This window comes from Moschus berezovskii, chromosome 7 (genome assembly GCF_049115385.1).
Source record: "Moschus berezovskii isolate FMDL1 chromosome 7, NW_MosBer_1.0, whole genome shotgun sequence".
NCBI classification, from domain to species: domain Eukaryota; kingdom Metazoa; phylum Chordata; class Mammalia; order Artiodactyla; family Moschidae; genus Moschus; species Moschus berezovskii.
In genome coordinates, this window is record NC_142466.1 from 29,074,415 (window position 1) to 29,098,988 (window position 24,574).

Genomic DNA, 24,574 nt, shown 5'->3' on the forward strand with positions numbered 1-24,574 from the left:
AAGACAAGCATGTGTGCGTCGGAAGTCGCTTCATCATGTCTGACTCTTTAGTACCCGATGGACAGCCTCCCTTGTCCATGGGATTCTCCAGGCAAGAATACTGGAGTGGGTTTCCATTTCCTCCTCCAGGGGATCTTCCAGACCCAGGGATCAAACCCAGGTCTCTTTCGTCTCCTGCAGTGGCAGGTGGGTGCCACCTGGGAAGCCCCCACAAAGACAGCCAGATGAGTCCAAAAATTATCCAAGTAGTCTTGCCCCCAAAAGTGTCCCCATAGTGTGGAAGGAAGAAAGAAAAAAAAACAAAACTTACTTAATATACAGGAGAAGGAAATGACAACCCACCACAGTTTTCTTACCTGGAGAATTCCGTGGACCGGGAGCCTGGCGGGTACAGTCCATTTCATTTCAGTCCCTCAGACGTGTCTGACTCTTGAGACCCCATGGACTGCAGCATGCCAGGCCTCCCTGCCCATCACCAACTCCTGGAGCTTACTCAAACTCATGTCCATTGAGTCGATGATGTCATCCAGCCATCTCATCTTCTGTCATCCCCTTCTCCTCCTGCCATCAATCTTTCCCAGCATCAGGATGTTTTCAAAGGAGTCAGTTCTTCGCATCAGGTAGCCAAAGTATTGGGGTTTCAGCAACAGTCCTTCCAATGAATATTCAGGACTGATTTCCTTTAGGATGGACTGGTTGGATCTCTTTGCATTCAGTGGGACTCTGAAGCGTCTTCTCCAACACCACAGTTAAAAAACAGCAATTCTACAGCGCTCAGCTTTCTTCACGGTCCAACTCTCACATCCATACGTGACTATTGGAGAAACCATAGCCTTGACTAGATGGACCTTTGTTGGCATAGTGATGTCTCTGCTTTCTCATACGCTGTCTAGGTTGGTCGTAGGTGACAAATGTGGTCCACTGGAGAAGGGAAGGGCAAACCACTTCAGTATTCTTGCCTTGAGAATCACATGAACAGTTTGATAAGGGTACAGTCCACGGAGTTGCAAACGAGTCATACTCAACTGAGCAACTGACATGTAGTTAACCTAGAAACTAGAGATCTCTGAGAGTGTCAGTTCCCAGGCAGATTGATAAAATTCTGGGGTCCCCTTGGACGAGAGAGGGGTCCTGGGCACTCCAGGGGGATATAGGGTTCTGGAGTTCCCAAGGAGGAGAAAAAAACAAACTTTTTTTTCAACGTTGCTTTGTCTTAGTCAATAGAGCAATGTCTCTTGCTCGAGGACATGTTTCTGCTTAACAAGAACCTGCTCACTTATCTTAAGTTGTATCTTATTGGTGTGAGTGTGGTATGGTCTTTCTATTGTTAGTTCTAATCCCAGTATCTTAAAATGTATATTGTGGGAGTGAGTCTAGTAAGATCTGTAAACCTTGAGACTTTCTTTTGATTTATTGTAATAACCAATTTAAGAAGTGTATAGCTCCTTCACTAAGGCTAGCGAGTCCGTCCCCCTTCTGATGTCTATGTCAGAAGTTTTCTGTGTCCCTTTTATGCTTTAATAAAACCCTGCTATACAAAAGCTGTTGAGTGATCAAGCCTGGTCACCAGTCCCGAAACTAAATCTTCTTTGGAAATCACGAATCCAACATCATTTACCGTCAGCTGTCAGCCCTCTCATCCATTAATTGGAGAGAAGCAATCTAAAGATGAATTCTGTAACCTGAAGCAGACATTTGAGAGATCTAGTCTATATTGAAGCCCTTCCCTGCTGCTTGGTCAGTAAACACCCCCCACACACACACACACTCTCTCTATTCCTGGTTAACTTCCTCAAATACAGTATTCCATTACCTTCAGTTCAGTTCAGTTCAGTCGCTCAGTTGTGTCCGACTCTCCGCGACCCCATCAAGCACAGCATGCCAGGCCTCCCTATCCATCACCAACACGCTTGCTCCTTGGAAGGAAAGTTATGACCAACCTAGACAGCATATTAAAAAGCAGAGGCATTACTTTGCTAACAAAGGTCCGTCTAGTCAAGGCTATGGTTTTTCCCGTGGTCATGTATGGATGTAAGAGTTGGACTGTGAAGAAAGCTGATTGCCGAAGAATTGATGCTTTTGAACTGTGGTGCTGGAGAAGACTCTTGAGAGTCCCTTGGACTGCAAGGAGATCCAACCAGTCCATTCTGAAGGAGATCGATCCTGGTTGTTCATTGGAAGGACTGATGCTAAAGCTGAAGCTCCAATACTTTGGCCACCTCATGGAAAGAGTTGACTCACTGGAAAAGACTCTGATGCTGGGAAGGATTGGGGGCGTGAGGAGAAGGGGACGACAGAGAATGAGATGGCTGGATGGCATCACCGACTCGATGGACATGAGTTTGAGTGACCTCCGGGAGTTGGTGATGGACAGGGAGGCCTGGCGTGCTGTGATTCATGGGGTCGCAAAGAGTCGGTCATGACTGAGTAACTGAACTGAACTGAACATCTATCTAAAACAGTCTCCCAGGATTTTGGTAACTTGAAACTAAGCTAAGAGAATTCATTGACTTTCTGTGCTGTGTGCTTCATTGTGGCGGCCTCTTTGGGACCCCGTGGGCTACAGACCTCCATGCTCCTTTGTCCATGGGGATTCTCCAGACAAGAATACTGGAGTGGGTTGCTTACCCCTCCTCCAGGGGATCTTCCCAACCCAGGTCTCCTGCATTGCAGGCAGATTCTTTAGCAACTGAACCACCAAGAATCCTGGAGGGGGGTAGGTAGCCTATCTCTTCTCAGTGGGATATCCCTGACCCAGGAATCGAACAGGGGTCTTCAGCTCTGCAGGCACATTCTTTACCAGCTGAGCTACCAGGGAAGCCCTGCAGGCAGCTTAGAAAGATGTATAATATTATTTGTCTTTCCAGCATCATTTGGACCTAAAGCTTCCCGTGTGAGGACATTCTTTTCCTTTACTTCTCTTTGCAGTCTTTAGTATAATTGAAATAAACTAATACTGTTTTTATGTCCCCTTCTCTGTAAGACTGAGAGTTTCCATGCAGAGGGAACTACATTTGCTTTATTCACTTGTATTCCTTGGTGACAATTACACAGTCTGTCCCGTAGGTACTCAACGTGTATGTATAATATGAATGGAAGGAATGAAGAAACAAATGTAACCACCCATTCTTTAATAAAATTTTTAGAATGGGGTTTGGATTTTCATTTTTGAGTAAAGAAACTCATTTTCTTCGCTTTAATAATTAGAACAAAGTACAAATTTAAGAACACAAAATCATAAAAATGTTTTAGAAATTTTAATGTGAGGTACAGATGAAATATAACTTTACAAATTTCCTAATATTTTAAGTATATTAGATGCAAGAAGGAATAAATAAATCATCAACAGATAACATCAGGGCAGGCATCACTTAAGGACTCATGCCCCTTCAGCTGAATCCTTTTATATCTACTTGCTTATTCCTGCTGACTAAGTATCGGCTAAAGTAATTCAATGAATTTGGTGGCTGAAGCAGAAATCAGAGTCTTCTGAAATGGACACAGGTGAGTGTAGGAAGGCAATGTGGCATCTTAGTCGGTGAGAGTCATCTCAAGATGAGATCAGATCTCCGTCCATCTTTCTTAACCTTTCTAGCAAGCTGATTGATGAAGTGAGGGCTCTCATCATCTCCACTCTGATGATTTCCCAGGCGCAGTCGCTGTTTTCCTTCTCTTGCAGGTAGACAAGGATTCCCTGGAAGTACTTCTTCACGGTCAGAATGGGGCCCATCCCTCCCAGGGCAGAGTCTCCCTTTCCCGTCACCGGGGCCAGGCAGGCATCCAGGTCCTCCAGCTGCTGTTGGAGTCCAGTGCAGAGCTGCTTCAGGAGAGTGTTGTTCCAGGCAGCAGACGAGGGCTCTGTGTGGAAGACGCTGAAGCTCTGCTGGAGCGTCTCATGGATGACAGAGATAGCCTGGTCCTCCTGGAGCTGGTCACCCTCCACCATCTCTTGGGGAAGACCAAAGTCTTTTCTGTCCTGCAGACAGGACTGAGGGGAGAGTCTGCTCATTTGGCCCAGGAGCCTGAGGTTCTCCCTGCCAACCAGCACGTCCTTCTGAGACAGGTAACAACCCAGAGATCCTCCTGGGCCATAGCTGACCAGCACCAGGGCCATCAGGAGAGAGAACACGAAGGCCATGGGGAAGATGGGGCTGCTGCTGGGCTGGCTGGGACAGCGTCTGGTGGAACCTTCAGGTAGGTTCTCTGATGACAATCGTTCTAGCAAGGCTTTTAAATAGGGAAGACGGTACTCATTGTCCGAAAATTTCTCTCTCACTTCCTATTTGTGTTTTCATTTAGATATTTTCTATTTGACCTAGGAAATGTAGTCAATCAAAACTCTTAATTTTTACAGTAGGAGTTTAATTTTCCCAATAAAATTTGGATTTGTCGACGTAAATGTATATCAGTTAAGTGAGAAACTAAATAAAGGCTGAAGTTATGTAAGAATGGAAAGACTTATAGACGTGTACATAGTTATTATGTACACATTTAAGTACAATATATTTAAACATTCCTTTTGTTTATCTTATGTCAGGAACATAATTTTCTTTTGACTCTTAACTGTGTTTTTCCCTCCTTATCTTACACATAGAAATTCAGAGTCACTCAGGCCATATTGATTTCTGTATTTTGATTTCTGTCTCACAGAGGATAAGCTTGTAATTAAAAGTGAGTGAAGTACTCAGGTGTTTCTGGTCTTTTGAGAACATTCCTTCAGGTTCCTGAGATTAGATTTCTCTGGGGCCACAATGTCACGAGGAGTGGTTTATCTTCTGCCACATCAGTAAACCAGGATGACACAGTCATCAAGAGTCTCCAGCCCTCCATGGCGCTCAGGAAGGGGAAATACACCTGTGGGCTCACAGCTACCAAATTGCAGGTACTCCCTAAGGTGAGCCCAAGGAACTCAGGATGGGAAAACATGCAAGATGCAAGAAACTGCAAGGAAAAATGCCCCAGCAGAGCTGAGATGCAGGATAGGAATATTTTTTGTGAGCCCAGACACTTGCCTCTTCCTATACAAAGGAAAAGTGCTAAATTCCTTAACTTGAGATAGCTGGTTTTCTTAAATTCTCAAAACTACTTTGATGTTCACACTACATTCCCTTTCTTGAGAATTCTTATATAACCTGACTCTTCCCCTCTCCTCCTTGGAGCAATCTCTCAGGGTGAATTGATATACTGCCTCCCGAATTCCCACCGAATAAAGCATAACTCTCAACTTTCAGGTTGTTACTATTTCTTTATTTTTTAAATTAACTTATTTTAATTGGAGGCTAAGTTCTTTACAATATTGTAGTGGTTTTTGCCATACATTGACATGAATCAGCCATGGGTGTACATGTGTCCCCCATCCTGAACCCCCTCCCGCCTCCCTCCCTGTCCCATCTCTCAGCCTTATCCCAGCGCACCAGCCCTGAGCGCCGTGTCGCAGTCATCGAGCCTGGACTGGCGATCTGCTTCACACACGGTAAATTACAGATTTCAATGCTATTCTCTCAAATCTTCCCACCCTCACCACTCTCACAGAGTCCAATATTCTGTTCTTTACATCTGTGTCTCTTTTGCAGTTTTTCTTTCTGACATACTTCACTTTGTATAACAGGCTCCAGATCCACAGTCAGGATCAATATACGCAACATCACGGTTTCTTTCATCCTGATTTTTATGGGAGCTCTAGAGTCTTCCACAGGCTGTGCCAATACCCCCACCAGGAATCCTGGTTCTTTTCTGGTGCATGTAGCTGTGGCGATTCTAATACCAAGATAATTGATTGTCTTTCCAGCACCACCTCACTCACAAGGTGGTTATCACCTCCAGAAGCACTTTTCCTCTGGAATGAGTGTCCTCAACCAACCTCTCTGGGCCTCAGCCATGAGGGCAGGCTAAGCACATCCTGAGAACTTCAGAATTCTACTGTGGAGGGGCTTGTCTCTTTGTTTGCAAAATCATTCATCTTCCAGCATCCCCACCCTCTCCAGTGCAGTGTTTGTGTGAAGGAGGGGAGTTCTCAGTGATGACCTCCTCTTCTCCTGATCCATGTCCCCAGGTATCAAGTGTCAGCAGCCCTCAGATGCTGAGAGATAAAGTGTGGAGAGCTGAGTAGGTGGAGGCATCATCCAATGGCCATTGTTACACCTTTGGTAGACAGTTTTTATTTTGCAACTACAGCTTTTATCACTCAATTCTTTTACTTAAAGTGTTCAATATGTTTTGCTCAGGATTTCTGGGTCGGGCACAGGGCACTGGGCGAGGGCGCCGTGTGACTCCAGACGCTCACGTCACAGAAATCAGTGCCCTTCAGATGCTCATTCAGTCTGCATCCTTCTGTCGGGCTGATTGTCGATCCATCTGTGTCTCGGGCTCAGAATGCAGAGCAGTGCAGCCAGGTTGTGTCAGGGAGAAATAGCCTTGTCTCTTTACTTACTCTTGATGTTTGGTTTTAAATTTAAAGAACAGCAAAAATACATTTAAGAACTTATTTTTGCATACTGATTTACTGGCCAGTTTGCCTCTCCTACTGTGTTCCTTTACATTTCACCCTAGGGTTCATACAAAAGGAAGGAAAAGAATGGCAGAAGGCGTCACAAGATTTTCTGTGATTTTTAAGAAGAAAGACTTTTGTTTCTCATTTCAACTCTCCTGAAAGGCAAAATTGACAGATGTTTGTGGACAAAAATAAAACAAATATAATTTTCAAGTACATGAAAGAGAATATAGACAAATATCTCTTTTGCTGCCAATGTGGCAAAGTGTAAGTTAAATCTAAAGAAAGGTGAACCAAAAAATGGAATGTATCATAATATTTGAAAGTTGTGAAAGTCTCAAAAACAGCCGTGTGCATGTGCTAAGTCGCTTCAGTCATGTCTGACTCTTTGTGACCCTGTGGACAGGCTCCCCTGACCACGGGATTCTCCAGGCAAGAACACTGGCGTGGATTGCCATTTCCTCCTCCAGGGAATCTCCTGACCCAGGGATTGAACTCTGTCTCTTATCTATTCTGATTGGCAGGCAGGTTCTTTACCACTCCGGTCACCTGGGGAGCCTCCACAACGACGGGCAGGTGAGACCATAAATTCTACTTGTAATCTTGCCCCCAGAAGAGGCCCTAAAGTGTTCAAGGAAGAAAGAAAAGGAACAAAACTTATTTAGCATATGAATTAGATAGCCCACTCATTAGTCAGTTGGAGAGAAGCAATCTAAAGACAAGTCTATAATCTGAGGCACAAATTTGAGAAATCTAGGCTAAATTAAAGCTTTTCCCCACTATCTGAGCAGTGCACACACACACACGCACATCCTGGTTAATTCCTGAGTTACAATTGGAATACTGTAATAGTTATCAATACTCCTCAAAGAGATAAACCCCAGGCTAATGGTTGGCAACAGTTTTATTCTCTGAAATCTATTTGTGTCTGTGTTCTCTCTCACTACTGAGTCAAAAGGGAAGGGATGCAAGTGCATCTTTTATTCAAAGGGACATTGAGAATTTTCTCCTCATGATAAATTCAAGCGACAGGATCTCATACTGGGAATGGAATTTTAAAACTGACAACATACCCTTAAGAAAGATTTAATGCACCTTCCATCAGGGTCTTTATCCTTTTGACTTCTCTTGCATTTCCAGACCAGAATGCCAGGCTCTAAGCCTCCAAGGGTCTTAAAGCATGTGAAGCAAATGAGAAATCTGGTTCCTTTGGCAGATGAGCAGCCTGGAAGCAAGAAGCACCTTCTGACCTTTCAGACTGCTCATCTGGCAAAGGTTCCTTAGCCCAAAGATGTGTCCTGCCTGAAGCTGGGAGTATTTTCGGTCTCTAATATGAAAACCAAGGAAGCAGGCTTATTCAAATTACTGGCATCAGTTCTTTCCAGGAAAGACCCTTTTTCAGCTCTGAAGAAAATGTTAATGGAAGAAGACAGACTTCTGCCCAGAGGAGCAAGATGCCTGTTGTACAGACTTGGTCAATGTCCTAGTCCATCTTGGCCAGTAGATGGCACTCTTCCTTTGTAATTATTTCAACAGCCTCCAGAGGAAAATGGATCCTGCTCTCTAGTTCTTTTTAGCCTCAGGTGTTGCTATGGTATTATAACAAGGACGTTCTCTCATTCCCAGAAATATTCACCACAAGAAAAACAATAACCTCTTATATAAGCATTTCAGAAAAACCTAGAACTTTCACTCAAACTTTTATTGATGGCTTTGCACTCTTAAGGGGAAATTATTGGCCAGAACCACAAAGAAACAGGTTAGAGCTGTGTGAGTGGCTGGGGCATGTGAAGACGGAGTGAATGAGGAGAGCTGACTGGGCATTTCTACACTAGAGTGGAAGCACAGGCATACTTTGCTTTATCTCGCTTCACAATTAATTCCAATTTTAACAAATTGAACGTTTGTGACAACCCCGTGTCATGAGAGTCTATTGATGCCATTTTCCAACATCCCTTGCACATTCCCTGTCTCCGTATCACACTGCAGTAATTCTTAGGATAGTTCAAACCTTCACAAGCAAAAAATTCTGAAGGCCCAGATGATCACTGGTGATTTTTCGCAATAAAGTATGCTTTAAATTAAGGTTTGTGTGCACGGTCAGTTCTCTGTTGTCTGTTCTCTTACTCTGTGTACATCCCCTGCCCCACCAGTACACCTATGCACATGACTGGCCTTTCTCTGGACCTGTCCAAGGTCCCAGCTGGTGACCTTTCTTATCAAAGGAGTGGTTAGGGCGTGCTCCTCTACTGCTTTCCCTGGTAAGTAGAGCAGGGAAATGAGCTCCCCTATAACTGGCAAAATCCCCCCCAATCCCCACTTCCCCATCCCCTAGTCCCCATCCCCCATCCCTCCCAGGATGGAGCCGCCACCATGTACCTCCTGCCCCCAGTGCACCACAGATGGTGCAGCGTCACTCCAGGGCCTTGCTTCAGACGTGTGAGTGCCCCCATCCATTAAGCTGGTGATGGCTCTGTTTGTGACACCACTTTCTTTCTTTGTCTTGAAGCTGGGCAAACATAGGCTTTGTAGCCTGCAGTGTACAGCCTAACAATTGGTGGCAGCAGCCAGGAGACCACAGAAACTCCAATGAGTGTCAAGAAATCAGGAAATACAGGATGGGGGATGGAAAGTTGTGGGGGGCATCCGCTAGCATGTGAGACCCAAAAGTTGAAGACCAAAATATAGAAGTTTTTTTTTTTTTTTTTTTGAACAGAGGAAAATTTATGCGTCGAACCTGGACTGGTCACTTATGATAATATACATGCTACAATTCCATTCGGGTTATCTGAACAAAGGTAGTCTGAACATCAAGAGATTATTGTTAATTAAAGAACACCAGATATCCCAAATTAAGGAAATAAGCACTTATCTGCGTATGGGAAAATGGAAGAGTCTGGCCTCACTGAAATCATTCCTTTCATGCATCTCAGCTATCTTGTGGTCACTACCCTGTGTTTTTCTCATCCTGAGTTCCTCAGGGCTCACCATAAGGAGTGGCTACAGCCTGATGGCAACCAGATCACAGGTATTCTTCTCCTTTCTGAGTGCCCTTAAGGCTCAGGAATTCACATTTGGAGGGTGGAAGTGCTGATGACTGTGATAACCTTGCTTTACTGATATGGCAGGAAATACTCCAGTTCTTAATCGCAATTTCGGAAACTACCCCTATGCTAGAATTAAAACATTTCTCTTTTCTCTCTGCCTTTTCTCCATAAACTGAGGACTCGAGTTCCAAGCAGCCTAATCAGGTGAATGTGAATGCCTGTCTGCTGGCATGTGCAAGAATTTCAGTATTTGGGGGACCAAGAAATCCACTGAAGCAGAGCTGCCTCACTTTACCTGCCTGGTGGCTCAGACAGTAAAGAATCTGCCTGCATTGCGGGAGATGAAGGTTTGATCCCTGGGTGGGGAAGATCTCCTGGAGAAGGAAATGGCAACCCACTCCAGTACTCTTGCTGGAAAATCCCATGGACAGTGGAGCCTGGTAGGCTATAGTCCATGGGGTTGCAAAAAGGTGAACATGACTGAGCGACTTCACTTTCACAATACCTATAAAAATCACTCCAAAGTGCTCAGAGGATGCAGAATTGTTGCACGTGTGTATGCTGACTCATAGAGAGGTTTTAATATGATATATTCATATTTAATGCAGCAGACTCAGGTACCAATGTGTCTTATAATGGGAGTTTTTTTTTTAGTATCAATGAGAGCATTTTTCTATTTCATGATGGTTGAAGACTTATATTTGGAATAAATCTGTGAAACGAATTTTACTATTGAGAACTGTTTAATACACTGTCAATCTCAGGTGTTCTTGGTGCTTATTGAACTCCAAGTGCAGGTTGGCAGCTCTGCCTGTTGTGCAGAACAGGGAAGGAGTGATTCAAAGGGAGGCTCTGGTCTGCAGAGTAATTTGTAGACCACGAACACATCTTTGTCCCTTTAACTCCTCCATCCCAAAGAGTCCGTGCCCTGTCTGAAGCCAGAGACTCTGGAGACTCTTTCTGGTCATAACAGACAAAGAATAAAGAAACAGCTTATGACAGCATCAAAATCTACTGGTGCCAAGAAAGCCTTCTTGTGCCATGAAGGGACATCCCCAGAAAGTGGCAGGATTTCTGCATCGCTCAGAGGCTTGTTCTCTGGTCTTGGTCAGTGCTCTTGTTGCACTTGCCAGAGGGCTGTCTCCCCTGAAAGGACTTTCCTCTTACAACCAAAAGCTGGGTCCTACTTTGTTTCCCTTTAGCTACAGCTACAGTGTTAGGACGGGCCTTCCCAGGCAGCACTGGTGGTAAAGAATTTGCCTGCCAGTGCAGGAGATGTAAAGAGACATGGGTTCGATCCCTGGGTCGGGAAGATTCCCCAGAAGAGGGCATGGCAACCCACTCCAGTATTCCTGTCTAGAGAGTCCCTTGGACAGAAGAAGCTGGCAGGCTACAGTCCATGGGGTCGCAAAGAGTCAGACGTGACTGAGTGACTTTCTCTCATTCATCATTCACTATGACATCATATTCAACAGAAATTAAGGAAGCCTCTCTTGAAGATGTTTCTACAAAGCCTAGACATTTGATTTAATATTTGCTTTCTACTTGTGTTGTTCAGGGAAACCTTTAAGTGGAAACCAAACAGCAGAAAGCAACGGTGTGAATGGTGGAGAGGTTAAGAAGTGAATGAGAAGGGTGGTGTGGGGATTTCTGCCTGGAGGGGAAGGCAGTATTGTGACCTGGGAATGTATCCTGGAATGCTGAGAAGAGAGTGCACCAGCTGCCAGACCGTTAAATGGATCACACGTTCTTCTGCCCTTTGTCTAAGTATTTGCACCCCTCCCTCGAATGTGAGTGTAAGCCACCATGTCACCTCTGAGCGTAAATGACACTCTTCTTTGAAAGGAGGGGGAAAAAGACATTTTTCCAGCCTTCTGTAGAATTCATCACAGAATTCTTTTTTCAGGCTGCCTCCGTTGGAGGCCCCTTACTGAAAAGTAGGTCACAGTTCCTGAGAATTTTATAGAATTTTATAGAGATAAATAATATTCACTTATATGGCTGTCTGAAGGAAAACAGGAAAATACCTACCATATTTTAATTCCTTACTCTAATATATGATACTGCTGCTGCTGCTAAGCATCCGACTGTCATGTCTGACTCTGTGCGACCCATGGACTGCAGTCCATCAGGCTCCTCCACCCATGGGATTTTCCAGGCAAGAGTACTGGAGTGGGGTGCCATGCCTTCTCCAATATATGACGCTAAATGGCTTTAAATGCCTAAGTTTATTTAATATTCACAAAAACTCTATAAATATTTTGAACCCGTTTTATTTATGGAAAAGCTGAGGCTTAAATTAAGTGGGTTTCTCAGCATCACACATGTGTCCTAACAGAATGGAATTGTAATGAAAAATTCCTTTTTTTGACTTACAGGTGATTCTGTGAACTTTGTATTCTGGATTTTTGTTCCAATTGTTAAATCTGTTCTTACTCCTGAATTAAATACAACACTCTCTTGCTCTACAGATTTGGATGGTTCATGTTGTTTTTGAGCTGATTTTGACCATTTTCTTTTCCTTTACCTTAAGTTTGGAGAAAGAGATGGCCTGATCCAGTTTCCCACTTTCCTTTTTGAAGAAAGTCTCAGTCTTTATATTCCGTATAATTTTTGTTATTTCAGAATCCATCACATCCTTTTAAATTACAAACTCACACATCCAACTAGCAGATGATATTTGCATGTAAATGTCTAGCGATCAACTAGAGCAGATGTCTACTGCTTTTGCTTTTGCTTCCTGACATTCTCCACACTTGCTCTTAGTGAGAGAATTCATTTGTTTTTCCTTCTTCTTCTTATTGAATCCGTTGTTATTATTTTTGTTTAGTTGCTGAGTCATGTGCGACTTTTTTGCAACCCCGTGGACTACAGCCCACAAAACTCCTCTGTCCATGGGATTTTTCAGGCAAGAATACTGAAAAGGCTTGTCATTTCCTACTCCAGGGGATCCTCCTGACCCAAGGATCAAGCCTGCATCTCCTGCATTCCCAGGCAGATTCTTTACCACTGAGCCACCTGGGAAGCCCATTATTGCATTAAATATGATTGTTATCTTTAAACTTCTTTTCCTTCAAAATCAAAACTATAAGAAGTTTTCTATAATAAAAATTTAATAAACAGAAGAAGAATAAGCTAATTATGGACACATTTACCACAGTGTAAAGGTACCCAAATATATAAATAAAAGTACTTTAATTCTTTTACATAGTCAAATAAATCTTTAAATATATAAATATTTAAGTAGATGAATAAACACAGAGATCCTTGTGGGCGTGTCTGAGGCACTAGCGCGCCGGCCCGCCCTGCCCTGCCCTGGAGCTTCCTCAGACTCAGTCCATGAGTCAGTGATGCCTCCAGTCACCGCATCCTGTTGTCCCCTTTGCCTCCTGGATGTGTGTATATATACGTGTAACTGATTTACTTTGCTCTACAGCAGAAACACAACATTGTAAATCAACTATACGCCAATAAAAATTGCTTTTTAAAAAGATCCGTTATCAAAAACAATATTTAAAACCTAGGAAAGTAGGCTTCCTCGACTATTAGAGGTAGTTCTTTCCAAGAAAACACCTTTGTAACTCTGAAGAAAAATCTCCTGCTAGAGGACAAGACTTTTGCCTCCAACAGAAACCAGGTTTTCACATTGGTCGATGTCATTATCCATCTGGGCCAATAGGTGGCAGTCCTCCCTTATAAATATTCAAAGTGAAATGAATCCTGCTTTCTATTTCCTTTTTGTTCCAACTACCATTACATCATTGTAGCAGTCATTCACTCACTTCCAGAAATATTCATCAAGAGAAAAAGAAAAGAAAAATGCCTGTCACGTGAGAGTTTCTGAGAAACCTAGAACTTTCACACAATTTTTTATTTCAGTTAGAGATTTTATGCTCAAGTGAAATAGGCAGCGGGCTTCCCTGATAGCTCAGTTGGTAAAGAATCTGCCTGCAATGCAGGAGTTGTTGTTGTTGTTAGTCACTGAGTCGTGTCTGACTCTTTGTGACCCCATGGACTGTAGCCTGCCAGGCTCCTCTGTCCATGGGATTCTCCAGACAAGAATACTGGAGTGGGTTGCCACTTCCTTCTCCAGCAATGCAGCCCTGGGTGGCCAAAATCTGCTGGAGAAGAAATAGGCTACCCACCCCAGTATTCTTGGATATCCTTTGTGACTCAGCTGGTAAAGAGTCTGCCTGCAATGTCACAGACCTGGGTTCAGTCCCGAGGGTGGGAAGATCCCCTGAAGGAACAGGCTACCCACTCCAGTATTCTTGCCTGGGGAATTCCATGGACTCTATAATCCATGGGATCTCCAAAGAGTTGGACACAACTGAGCGACTTTCACTTTCAAAATAGCAAGAAACCACAAGGGAATAGGAAACAGCTGTATGAAAGGATATTACAGGTTCCTGCAGAGTGGGTGAGGAGAGCACACAGGGCATTTCTTCACTGGGTGGAAGGAAGCGATTATGAAGCGGAGTGAAAGAATGGGATCCAGGAAAGCAGAGAGGAAAAGGGGAAGTAAGGCAGGTATCAGAATTGTTTATTGCAAATAGATATATATTTTTAATGTGTTCTATACAGTAATACGGGGCTTCCCTCATAGCTCAGTGGGTAAAGAATCTGCCTACAATGCAGGAGACCCAGGTTTGATCCCTGGGTTGGGAAGATCCTCTGGAGAAGAAAATGGCAACCCACTCCAGTATTCTTGCCTGGAAAATCTCATGGACAGAGGAGCTTGGCAGGCTACTGTCCATGGGGTCACAAGAGTCAGACATGACTTAGTGACTAAACCACCACCAAACCACCATACAGTAATACATGCCATCAAACATTATATACTATATATTACTCAAATATATATTTTCAACTTTCCTTTAGGAGTTTGGTCTCTATACCAGTGCTTCAAGCCTAAGATGGAATCAGATTGCCAGGGGAAATATTAAGAACCTCAGATACACAGATGACACCACCCTTATGGCAGAAAGTGAAGAGGAACTAAAGAGCCTCTTGATGAAAGTGAAAGACCAGAGTGAAAAGCTGGCTTAAAACTCAACATTCAGAAAACTAAGATCATGGCATCCGGTCCCATCACTTCATGGCAAATAGATGGGGAAACAATGGAAACAGTGAGACACTTTGTTTTCTTCAGCTTCAAGATCACTGAAGATGGTGACTACAGCCATGAAATTAAAAGACATTTGTTCCTTAGAAGAAAAGCTGTGACCAAACTAGGTAGTATATTAAAAAGTAGAGACATTACTGACAAAGGTTCAGCTAGACAAAATTATGATTTTTCCAGAATTCAATATGGGTGTGGGAGTTGGACCATGAAGAAAGCTGAGAGCCAAAGACTTGATGCTTTTGAACTGTGGTGCTGTAGAAGACTCTTGAGACTCTCTTGGACAAGAGGAGATCAAGCCAGTCAATCCTAAAGGAAATCAGTCCTGAATATTCATTGGAAGGACTGATGCTGAAGCTGAAGCTCAGTCACCTGATGGTCACCTGATGCGAAGAACTAACTCTTTGGAAAAGACCCTGATGCTGGGAGAGAGTGAAGGCAGCAGGAGAAGGGCATGACAGAGGATGAAATGGTTGGATGGCATCACCAACTCGATGGATATGAGTTTGAGTGACCGTAGGTGATGGACAAGGAAGCCTGGCATGCTATAGTCCATGGGGTCACAGAGTCAGACATGATTGAGCCACTGAACTGAACTGATAGAGAATACTAAAATTGAGGCAAAAGAAAGCAACTATTAAGCCAATGGAGATAAAACAGAAAATAGAATCATATTTAAAGTCAATGTGAACTGTGAACTCCCAGATGTTCAAGCAGGTTTTAGAAAAGGCAGAGGCACCAGAGATCAAATTGCCAACATCCGCTGGATCATGGAGAAAGCAAGAGAGTTCCAGAAAAACATCTATTTCTGCTTTCTTGACTATGCCAAAGCCTTTGACTGTGTGGATCACAATAAAATGTGGAAAATTCTGAAAGAGATGGGAATACCAGACCACCTGACCTGTCTCTTGAGTACCTGTATGCAGGTCAGGAAGAAACAGTCAGAACTGTACTTGGAACAACAGACTGGTTCCAAATAGGAAAAGGAGTACGTCAAGGCTGTATATTGTCACCTTGCTTATTTAACTTATATGCAGAGTACATCATGAGGAATGCTGGGCTGGAAGAAGCACAAGCTGGAATCAAGATTGCCGGGAGAACTATCAATAACCTCAGATATGCAGATGACACTACCCTTATGGAAGAAAGTGAAGAGGAACTCAAAAGCCTCTTGATGAAAGTGAAAGAGGAGATTGAATAGGTTGGTTTGAAGCTCAACATTCAGAAAACAAAGATCATGGCATCTGGTCCCATCACTTCATGGGAAATATATGGAAAAACAGGGGAAACAGTGTCAGACTTTATTTTGGGGGGCTCCAAAATCACTGCAGATGCTGATTGCAGCCATGAAATTAAAAGATGCTTACTCCTTGGAAGGAAAGTTATAACCAACCTTGATAGTATATTAAAAAGCAGAGACATTACTTTGCCAACAAAGGTCCGTCTTGTCAAGGCTATGGTTTTTCCCGTGGTCATGTATGGATGTGACAGTTGGACTGTGAAGAAAGCTGAGCACCGAAGAATTGATGCTTTTGACCTGTGGTGTTGGAGAAGACTCTTGAGAGTCCCTTATACTGCAAGGAGATCCAACCAATCCATTCTAAAGGAGATCAATCCTGGGTGTTCATTGGAAGGACTGATGCTAAAGCTGAAACTCCAATACTTTGGCCACCTCATGCGATGAGTTGACTCACTGGAAAAGACTCTGATGCTGGGAAAGGTTGTGGGTGTGAGGAGAAGGGGACGACAGAGAATGAGATGGCTGGATGGCATCACCAACTCTGTGGACAAGAGTTTGAGTGAACTCCGGGAATTGGTGAGGGACAGGGAGGCCTGGCATGCTGTGATTCATGGGGTCGCGGAGAGTCGGACACTACTGAGAGACTGAACTGAACTGAACTGAATTCAAGAGAGGGGACTTCCCTGGTGGCTCAGACAGTAGAGAATCTGCCTGCCATGAGGGAGAATTAGGTTCCATTCCTGTGTTGGGAAGATGCCCTAGTGAACGGAACAGCTATTCCAGTATCGTAGCCTGGAGATTTCCATGGACAGAGGAGACTGGTAAGCTACAGTCCATAGGGTCACAAAGAGTTAGACATGACTGAGCAACTCACACACAACACACACAATACATGAGAAGTCAGGAAATTAAGGAAAGAGCAAAGTCACAATAACAATTAAACATAAAATAAATAAAAGGAGAAGAGCAAAAGTCAAGGAAATAGGAAATCTATAAAGAAAATAAGAAAAAGCAAGAATTTGTTTAAAGAAAAGTTTAATAAATTATAGAACTCTAGCAAGACTGATCTAGCTAAAAAGAGAAAACAGTTTACCACACTACTATTGTTCATCCCTCAATCGACACCAGTCTGGTTTCTGCCCTACTTTTCTGCCAAACCAGATCTTACTAAAGTCACCAAAGGCATCTGTGATTCCTGAGCCACTGGATAGTTTAGCCCTGTGTGAAAGTGGTATTTGCTCAGTTGTGTCCGACTCTTTACGACCCCATGGACTATAGCCTGCCAGAATCCTGTATCCATGGGGATTCTCCAGGCAAGAACACAGGAGTGAGTTGCCATGCCCTCTTCCAGGGGATATTCCCAACACAGGAATCAAACCAGGGTCTCCTGCATTATCGACACAGTCAAAGGCTTTGGCATAGTCAATGAAGCAGAAATAGATGTTTTTCTGAAACTCTCTTGCTTTCTCCATGATCCAGCGGATGTTGGCCATTTGATATCTGGTGCCTCTGCCTTTTCTAAAACCTGCTTGAACATCTGGGAGTTCACGGTTTACATACTGCTGAAGCCTGGCTTGGAGAATTTTGAGCATGACTTTACTAGCGTGTGAGATGAGTGCAATTGTGCGGTAGTTTGAGCATTCTTTGGCATTGCCTTTCTTTGGGATTGGAATGAAGACTGACCTCTTCCAGTCCTGTGGCCAGCGCTGAGTTTTCCAAATCTGCTGGCATATTGAGTGTAGCACTTTCACAGCATCACCTTTCAAGATTTGAAATAGCTCAACTGGAATTCCATCACCTCCACTAGCTTTGTTAGTAGTGACGCTTTCTAAGGCCCACTTGACTTCACATTCCAAGATGTCTGGCTCTAGGTCAGTGATCACGTTATTGTGACTATCTTGGTTGTGAAGATTTTTTTGTACAGTTCTTCTGTGTATTCCTGCCACCTCTTCTTAATATCTTCTGCTTCTGTTAGGTCCATACCATTTCTGTCCTTTATCGAGCCCAACTTTGCATGAAATGTTCCCTTGGAATCTCTAATTTTCCTGAAGAGGTCTCTTGTTTTTCCTATTCTGTTGTTTTCCTCTATTTCTTTGCATTGATCACTGAGGAAGTCTTTCTTATCTCTCCTTGCTATTCTTTGGAACTCTGCATTCAGATGCTTGTATCTTTCCTTTTCTCCTTTGCTTTTCGCCTCTCTTCTTTTCACAGCTATTTGTAAGGCCTCCTCAGACAGCCATTTCGCTCTTCTGCATTTGTTTTCCATGGGGATGGTCTTGGTCCCTGTCTCCTGCACAATGTCACGAACCTCCGTCCAGAGTTCATCAGGCACTCTATCAATCAGATCTAGTCCCTTAAATCTATTTCTCACTTCCACTGTATAATCATAAAGGATTTGATTGAGATCATATCTGAATGGTCTAGTGGTTTTCCCTACTTTCTTCAATTTAAGTCTGAATTTGGCAATAAGGAGTTCATGATCTGAGCCACAGTCAGCTCCTGGTCTTGTTTTCGCTAACTGTATACAGCTGCTCCATCTTTGGTTGCAAAGAATATAATCAATCTGATTTTGGTGTTGACCATCTGGTGATGTCCATGTGTAGAGTCTTCTCTTGTGTTGTTGGAAGAGGGTGTTTGCTATGACCAGTGCATTCTCTTGACAAAACTCTATTAGCCTTTGCCCTGCTTCATTCCGTGCTCCAAGGCCAAATTTGCCAGTTACTCCAGGTGTTTCTTGACTTCCTACTTTTGCATTCCAGTCCCCTATAATGAAAAGGACATCTTTTTTGGGTGTTAGTTCTAAAAGGTCTTGTAGGTCTTCATAGAACCGATTAACTTTGGCTTCTTTAGCATTACTGGTTGGGACATAGGCCTGGATTACTGTAATACTGAATGGTTTGCCTTGGAAATCATTCTGTCGTTTTTAAGATTGCATCCAAGTACTGCATTTCGGACTCTTTTGTTGACCATGATGGCTACTCCATTTCTTCTAAGGGTTTCCTGCCAACAGTAGTAGATACAATGGTCATCCAAGTTAAATTCACCCATTCCAGTCCATTTTAATTCACTGATTCCTAGAATGTCGACGTTCACTCTTGCCATCTCCCGTTTGACCACTTCCAATTTGCCTTGATTCATGGACCTAACATTCCAGGTTCCTATGCAATATTGCTCTTTATAGCACCGGACCTTGCTTCTATCACTGGTCACATCCACAGCGGGTATTGGTTTTGCTTTTGCTCCATCCCTTCATTCCTTCTAGAGTTACTTCTCCACTGATCTCCAGTAGCATACTGGGCACCTACCGACCTGGGGAATTCCTCACTCAGTATCCTATCAGTTTGCCCTTTGTTACTGTTCATGGGGTTCTCAAGGCAAGTATACTGAAGTGGTTTGCCATTCCCTTCTCCAGTGGACCACATTCGGCTGTGGTCCATGTGATCAGATCGACTAGTTTCCTGTGATTATGATTTTAGTGTGTCTGCCCTCTGGTGCCCCCTAGCAATACCTACCGTCTTATTTGGGTTTCTCTTACCTTGGTCGTGGAAAATCTCTTCACAGCCGCTCCAGCAAAGTGCAGTCGCTGTACCTTACCTTGGACGAGGGCTATCTCCTCAAGGCCGCCCCTCCTGACCTTGAACGCTGAGTAGCTCCTCTCGGCCCTCCTGCGCCCGCGCAGCCACCGCCTGTTGGACGTGGGGTAGCTCCTCTCGGCCGCCGGCCCTGGCCTCAGGCGTGGGGTAGCTCCTCACGGCCGCATCTCTTTGCGTGGATCGTTGCGCCGGGCCGGCGTCTCTCGCGTCGCGTCTGCACCGCTGGGGCCGGCGTCTCACAAGAAACTGTGGAACATTCTGAAAGAGATGGGAATCCCAGACCACCTGACCTGCCTCTTGGGAAACCTGTATGCAGGTCAGGAAGCAACAGTTAGAACTGGACATGGAAAAACAGACTGGTTGCAAATAGGAAAAGGAGTACGTCAAGGTTGTATATTGTCACCTTGCTTATTTAACTTATATGCAGAGTACATCATGAGGAACGCTGGGCTGGAAGAAGCACAAGCTGGAATCAAGATTGCTGGGAGAAATATCAATAACCTCAGATATGCAGATGACACTACCCTTATGGCAGAAAGTGAAGAGGAACTCAAAAGCCTCTTGATGAAAGTGAAAGAGGAGAGTGAAAAGGTTGGCTTGAAGCTCAACATTCAGAAGACAAAGATCATGGCATCTTGTCCCATCACTTCATGGGAAATAGATGGAAAAACAGTGGAAACAGTGTCAGACTTTATTTTTGGGGGCTCCAAAATCACTGCAGATGCTGATTGCAGCCATGAAATTAAAAGATGCTTGCTCCTTGGAAGGAAAGTTATGACCAACCTTGATAGTATATTAAAAAGCAGAGACATTACTTTGCCAACCAAGGTCCGTCTAGTTAAGGCAATGGTTTTTCCCGTGGTCATGTATGGATGTGAGAGTTGGACTGTGAAGAAAGCTGATCGCCAAAGAATCGATGCTTTTGAACTGTGGTGTTGGAGAAGACTCTTGAGAGTCCCTTATACTGCAAGGAGATCCAACCAGTCCATTCTAAAGGAGATCAATCCTGGATGTTCATTGGAGGGACTGATGCTAAAGCTGAAACTGCAATTCTTTGGCCACCTCATGCGACGAGTTGACTCACTGGAAAAGACTGTGATGCTGGGAAAGGTTGGGGGCGGGAGGAGAAGGGGACGACGGAGAATGAGATGGCTGGATGGCATCACCGACTCTATGGACATGAGTTTGAGTGACCTCCGGGAGTTGGTGATGGACAGGGAGGCCTGGCGTGCTGTAATTCATGGGATCGCGGAGAGTCGGACACGACTGAGCGACTGAACTGAACTGAACTCCTGCATTATAGGCATATTCTTTACCAGCTGACCCACCGGGGAACCCTATATATATATGCCACAATGTAAGTTTTAAAAAAATAATAAAAAAGAGAAGTTTTCTATACCCAAAAAGTTTAACGAACAAGTTTAGTTCACTTCAGTTCAGTTGTTCAGTTGTGTCCACCTCTTTGCGACCCCATGAGTCACAGCACGCCAGGCCTTCCTGTCCATCACCAACTCCTGGAGTCCACTCAAACTCATGTCCATCGAGTCAGTGATGCCATCCAGCCATCTCATCCTCCATCGTCCCCTTCTCCTCCCGTACCAATCCCTTCCTGCATCAGGGTCTTTTCCAATGAGTCAACTCGTCGCATGAGGTGGCCAAAGTATTGGAGTTTCGGCTTTAGCATCAGTCCTTCCAATGAACACCCAGGACTGATCTCCTTTAGGATGGACTGGTTGGACCTCCTTGCAGTCCAAGGGACTCGCAAGAGTCTTCTCCAACACCACAGTTCAAAAGCATCAATTCTTCGGTGCTCAGCTTTCTTCACAGTCCAACTCTCACATCCATACACGACCACGGGAAAAACCATAGCCTTGACTAGATGGACCTTTGCTGTCAAAGTAATGTCTCTGCTTTTTAATATGCTATCTAGTTTGGACATTACTTTCCTTCTAAGGATTAAGCGTCTTTTAATTTCATGGTTGCAATCAGCATCTGCAGTGATTTTGGAGCCCCCCCAAAATAAAATCTGACAGTTTCCACTGTTTCCCCATCTATTCCCCATGAAATGATGGGACCAGATGCCATGATCTTAGTTTTATGAGTGTTGAGCTTTAAGCCAACTTTTTCACTCTCCTCTTTCACTTTCATCAAGAGGCTTTTTAGTTCCTCTTCACTTTCTGCCGTAAGGATGGTGTCATCTGCATACCTGAGGTTATTGATATTTGTCCCAAAAATCTTGATTCCAGCTTGTGCTTCTTCCAGCCCAGCGTTCCTCATGATGTACTCTGCATAGAAGTTAAATAAGCAAAGTGACAATATACAGCCTTGACATACTCCTTTTCCTATTTGGAACCAGTCTGTTGTTCCATATCCAGTTCTAACTCTTGCTTCCTGACCTGCATATAGGTTTCTCAAGAGGCAGGTCAGGTGGTCCGGTATTCCCTTCTCTTTCAGAATTTTCCACTGTTTATTGTGATCCACACAGTCAAAGGCTTTGGCATAGTCAATAAAGCAGAAATAGATGTTTTTCTGGAACTCTTTGCTTTCCCCATGGTCCAGCAGATTTTGACAATTTGATCTCTGGTTCGTCTGCCTTTTCTAAAAACAGCTTTAACATCTGCAAGTTCATGGTTCACGTATTGTTGAAACCTGGCTTGGAGAATTTTGAGTATTACTTTACTAGCGTGTGAGAGGAGTGAAATTGTGTGGCAGTTTGAGCATTCTTTGGCATTGCCTTTCTCAGGGATTGGAATGAAAACTGACCTTTTCCAGTCCTGTGGCCACTGCTGAGTTTCCAAATTTGCTGGCATATTGTGTGCAGCACTTTCACAGCATCATCTTTCAGGATATGAAATAGCTCAACTGGAATTCCATCACCTCCACTAGCAACAGACTGGTTCCAAATAGGAAAAGGAGTACGTCAAAACTGTATACTGTCACCCTGCTTATTTAACTCATATCCAGAGTACATAATGAGAAATGCTGGGTTGGATGAGCAGAAGCTGGATCAAGATTGCAAGGAGAAATATCAATAACCTCAGATAAGCAGATGACACCACCCTTAAGGCATAAAGGGAAAAGGAACTAAAGGGCCTCTTGATAAAAGTGAAAGAGGAGAGTGAAAAAGCTGGATGAAAACTTCAAACATTCCAAAAACTAAGAACATGGCTTCCAGTACCATTGCTGCTGCTAAGTCACTTCAGTCGTGTCCGACTCTGTGTGACCCCATAGACGGCAGCCAACCAGGCTCCCCCGTCCCTGGGATTCTCCAGGCAAGAACACTGGAGTGGGTTGCCATTTCCTTCTCCAATGCTTGAAAGTGAAAAATGAAAGTGAAGTCGCTCAGTCGTGTTCGACTCTTTGCGACCCTATGGACTGCTGCCCAGTACCATTGCTTCATGGCAAATAGATGTGGAAACAAAGGAAAGAGTGACAGACTTTATTTTCTTGGGCTCCAAATTCACTGCAAATGGTAACTGCAGACATGACATTAAAAGACGCTTACTCCTTGGAGGAAAAGCTATGACCAATCTAGACAGCATATTGAAAAGCAGAGACGTTACTTTGGCCTAAAGGTCCGTATGGTCAAAGCTATGGTTTTTCTAGTAGTCATGTATGGATGTGAGAGCTGGACCATGAAGCTCATCACCAAAGAATTGATGCTTTTGAACTGTGGTGTTGGAGAAGACTCTTGAGAGTCCCTTGAATTGCAAGGAGAACTAACCAATCCACCCTAAAGGAAATTAGTCCTGAATATGCACTGGAAGGACTGATGCTGGATTCCAGTTCTTTGGCCAACTGATGGGAAGAACTGACTCACTGGAAAAGACCCTGATGCTGGGAATGATTGAAGGCAGGAGGAGAAGGGGACGACAGAGGATGAGATGGTTGGATCGCATCACTGACTCGATGGACATGAGTTTAAGCAAGGTCTGGGAGTTGGTGATGGACAGGGAAGCCTGGCGTGCTACAGTTCATGGGGTCATAAAGAGTCACACATGACTGAACGACTGAACTGAACTGAGATCATGACAAAAAAGAACATGCCGGGTGTCATACACAGAGCCATGTATCTGAACTCAAGCTCTCCCTAATGCTCACAGCTCACAGCAACCAGGCAGTTTACCACAATATTCTTGGTGGATCTTTACCAACATGGCAATTACTAGTACATTGATCCAGATACTTCAGAGACTCCTCACAAGGAATGATGAATGATCATTTCCATGCTCTATTTTATTCCATTGCATGGCTGGTGAGCTTCATTTTCGTTTGTCTTCCAGTTTTTGACATGTAACAATTAAAGCCTTACAACAGGTTGAAAATCTAGAGCTTGGATGTGAATCCCTGGTCTCCTTATTTTGCCTACTAACCTGCTCATCTTTTTTGCTCCGTGTGACTATTTTCTTATTTCTATATGCCAAGCATGTAGACTTTAAAGCGCATTATGTTCTGAATGGTTAGGACCCCACCAAAGTCATATCATGAGGTCGTAAACCCCAAAGTAATGGTATCAGGTGACAGACCTTTGGGGATATGCTTAGGGTGTGGGGATGGAGACTCACCAAGGAAATAAGGCCCTTATAAAAGAGATGGATACAAACTAGTCCCTCTCCTGCCCTGTGATGATACCAGAACTCTGCAGTGTGAGACCTGAAGCAGGCTCTCACCACAACTTGACCACACTGACGTCCAGTTCTCTGATATCCAGGCTCGAGAACTAACGTGCAGCAATACATTTCTGGTCTTTGCAAACTACCCATTCTATGCTATTTTGTTGAAGAAGCTTGAATAGTAAGATATTACATGCCCTGTTTTATCCTCAGAATACCTCCAGAGTCTGTAAAATTTCTGAAGGGTGAGAAATTATCTTACTGAACCCCGTTTCCTAGATGTCCTGTTTGGGCCATAACATTTCTTGAGCTCAATCAATATTCAAGTAACATCAATTCACAAGGATGATAATGATAGGAGAAACAATAATACCAGTATCTAAAAGATACATAGAATGTGAGAACACAATAATTTAAAGATTCTTCATTTTCTACAAGGGAAAATATGATGAAATATTGTGTGAGATTC

General features: G+C 43.8%; 1 protein-coding gene across 1 annotated transcript; it reads right to left on the reverse strand.

The window, feature by feature from the left end:
• Positions 1 to 3,550: 3,550 nt before the first annotated feature.
• On the reverse strand, positions 3,551 to 4,222 carry LOC129557259 (interferon tau-1-like). Its single transcript, XM_055427842.2, has one exon. It carries the CDS (start codon positions 4,136 to 4,138, stop codon positions 3,551 to 3,553), a length of 588 nt encoding a protein of 195 aa, XP_055283817.2. The 5' UTR covers positions 4,139 to 4,222.
• Positions 4,223 to 24,574: the final 20,352 nt, after the last annotated feature.

Coding starts and splice junctions, on each gene's coding strand:
- LOC129557259 (XM_055427842.2), bottom strand. CDS start 4,138: ATGGCCTTCGTGTTCTCTCTCCTGATGGCCCTGGTGCTGGTCAGCTAT.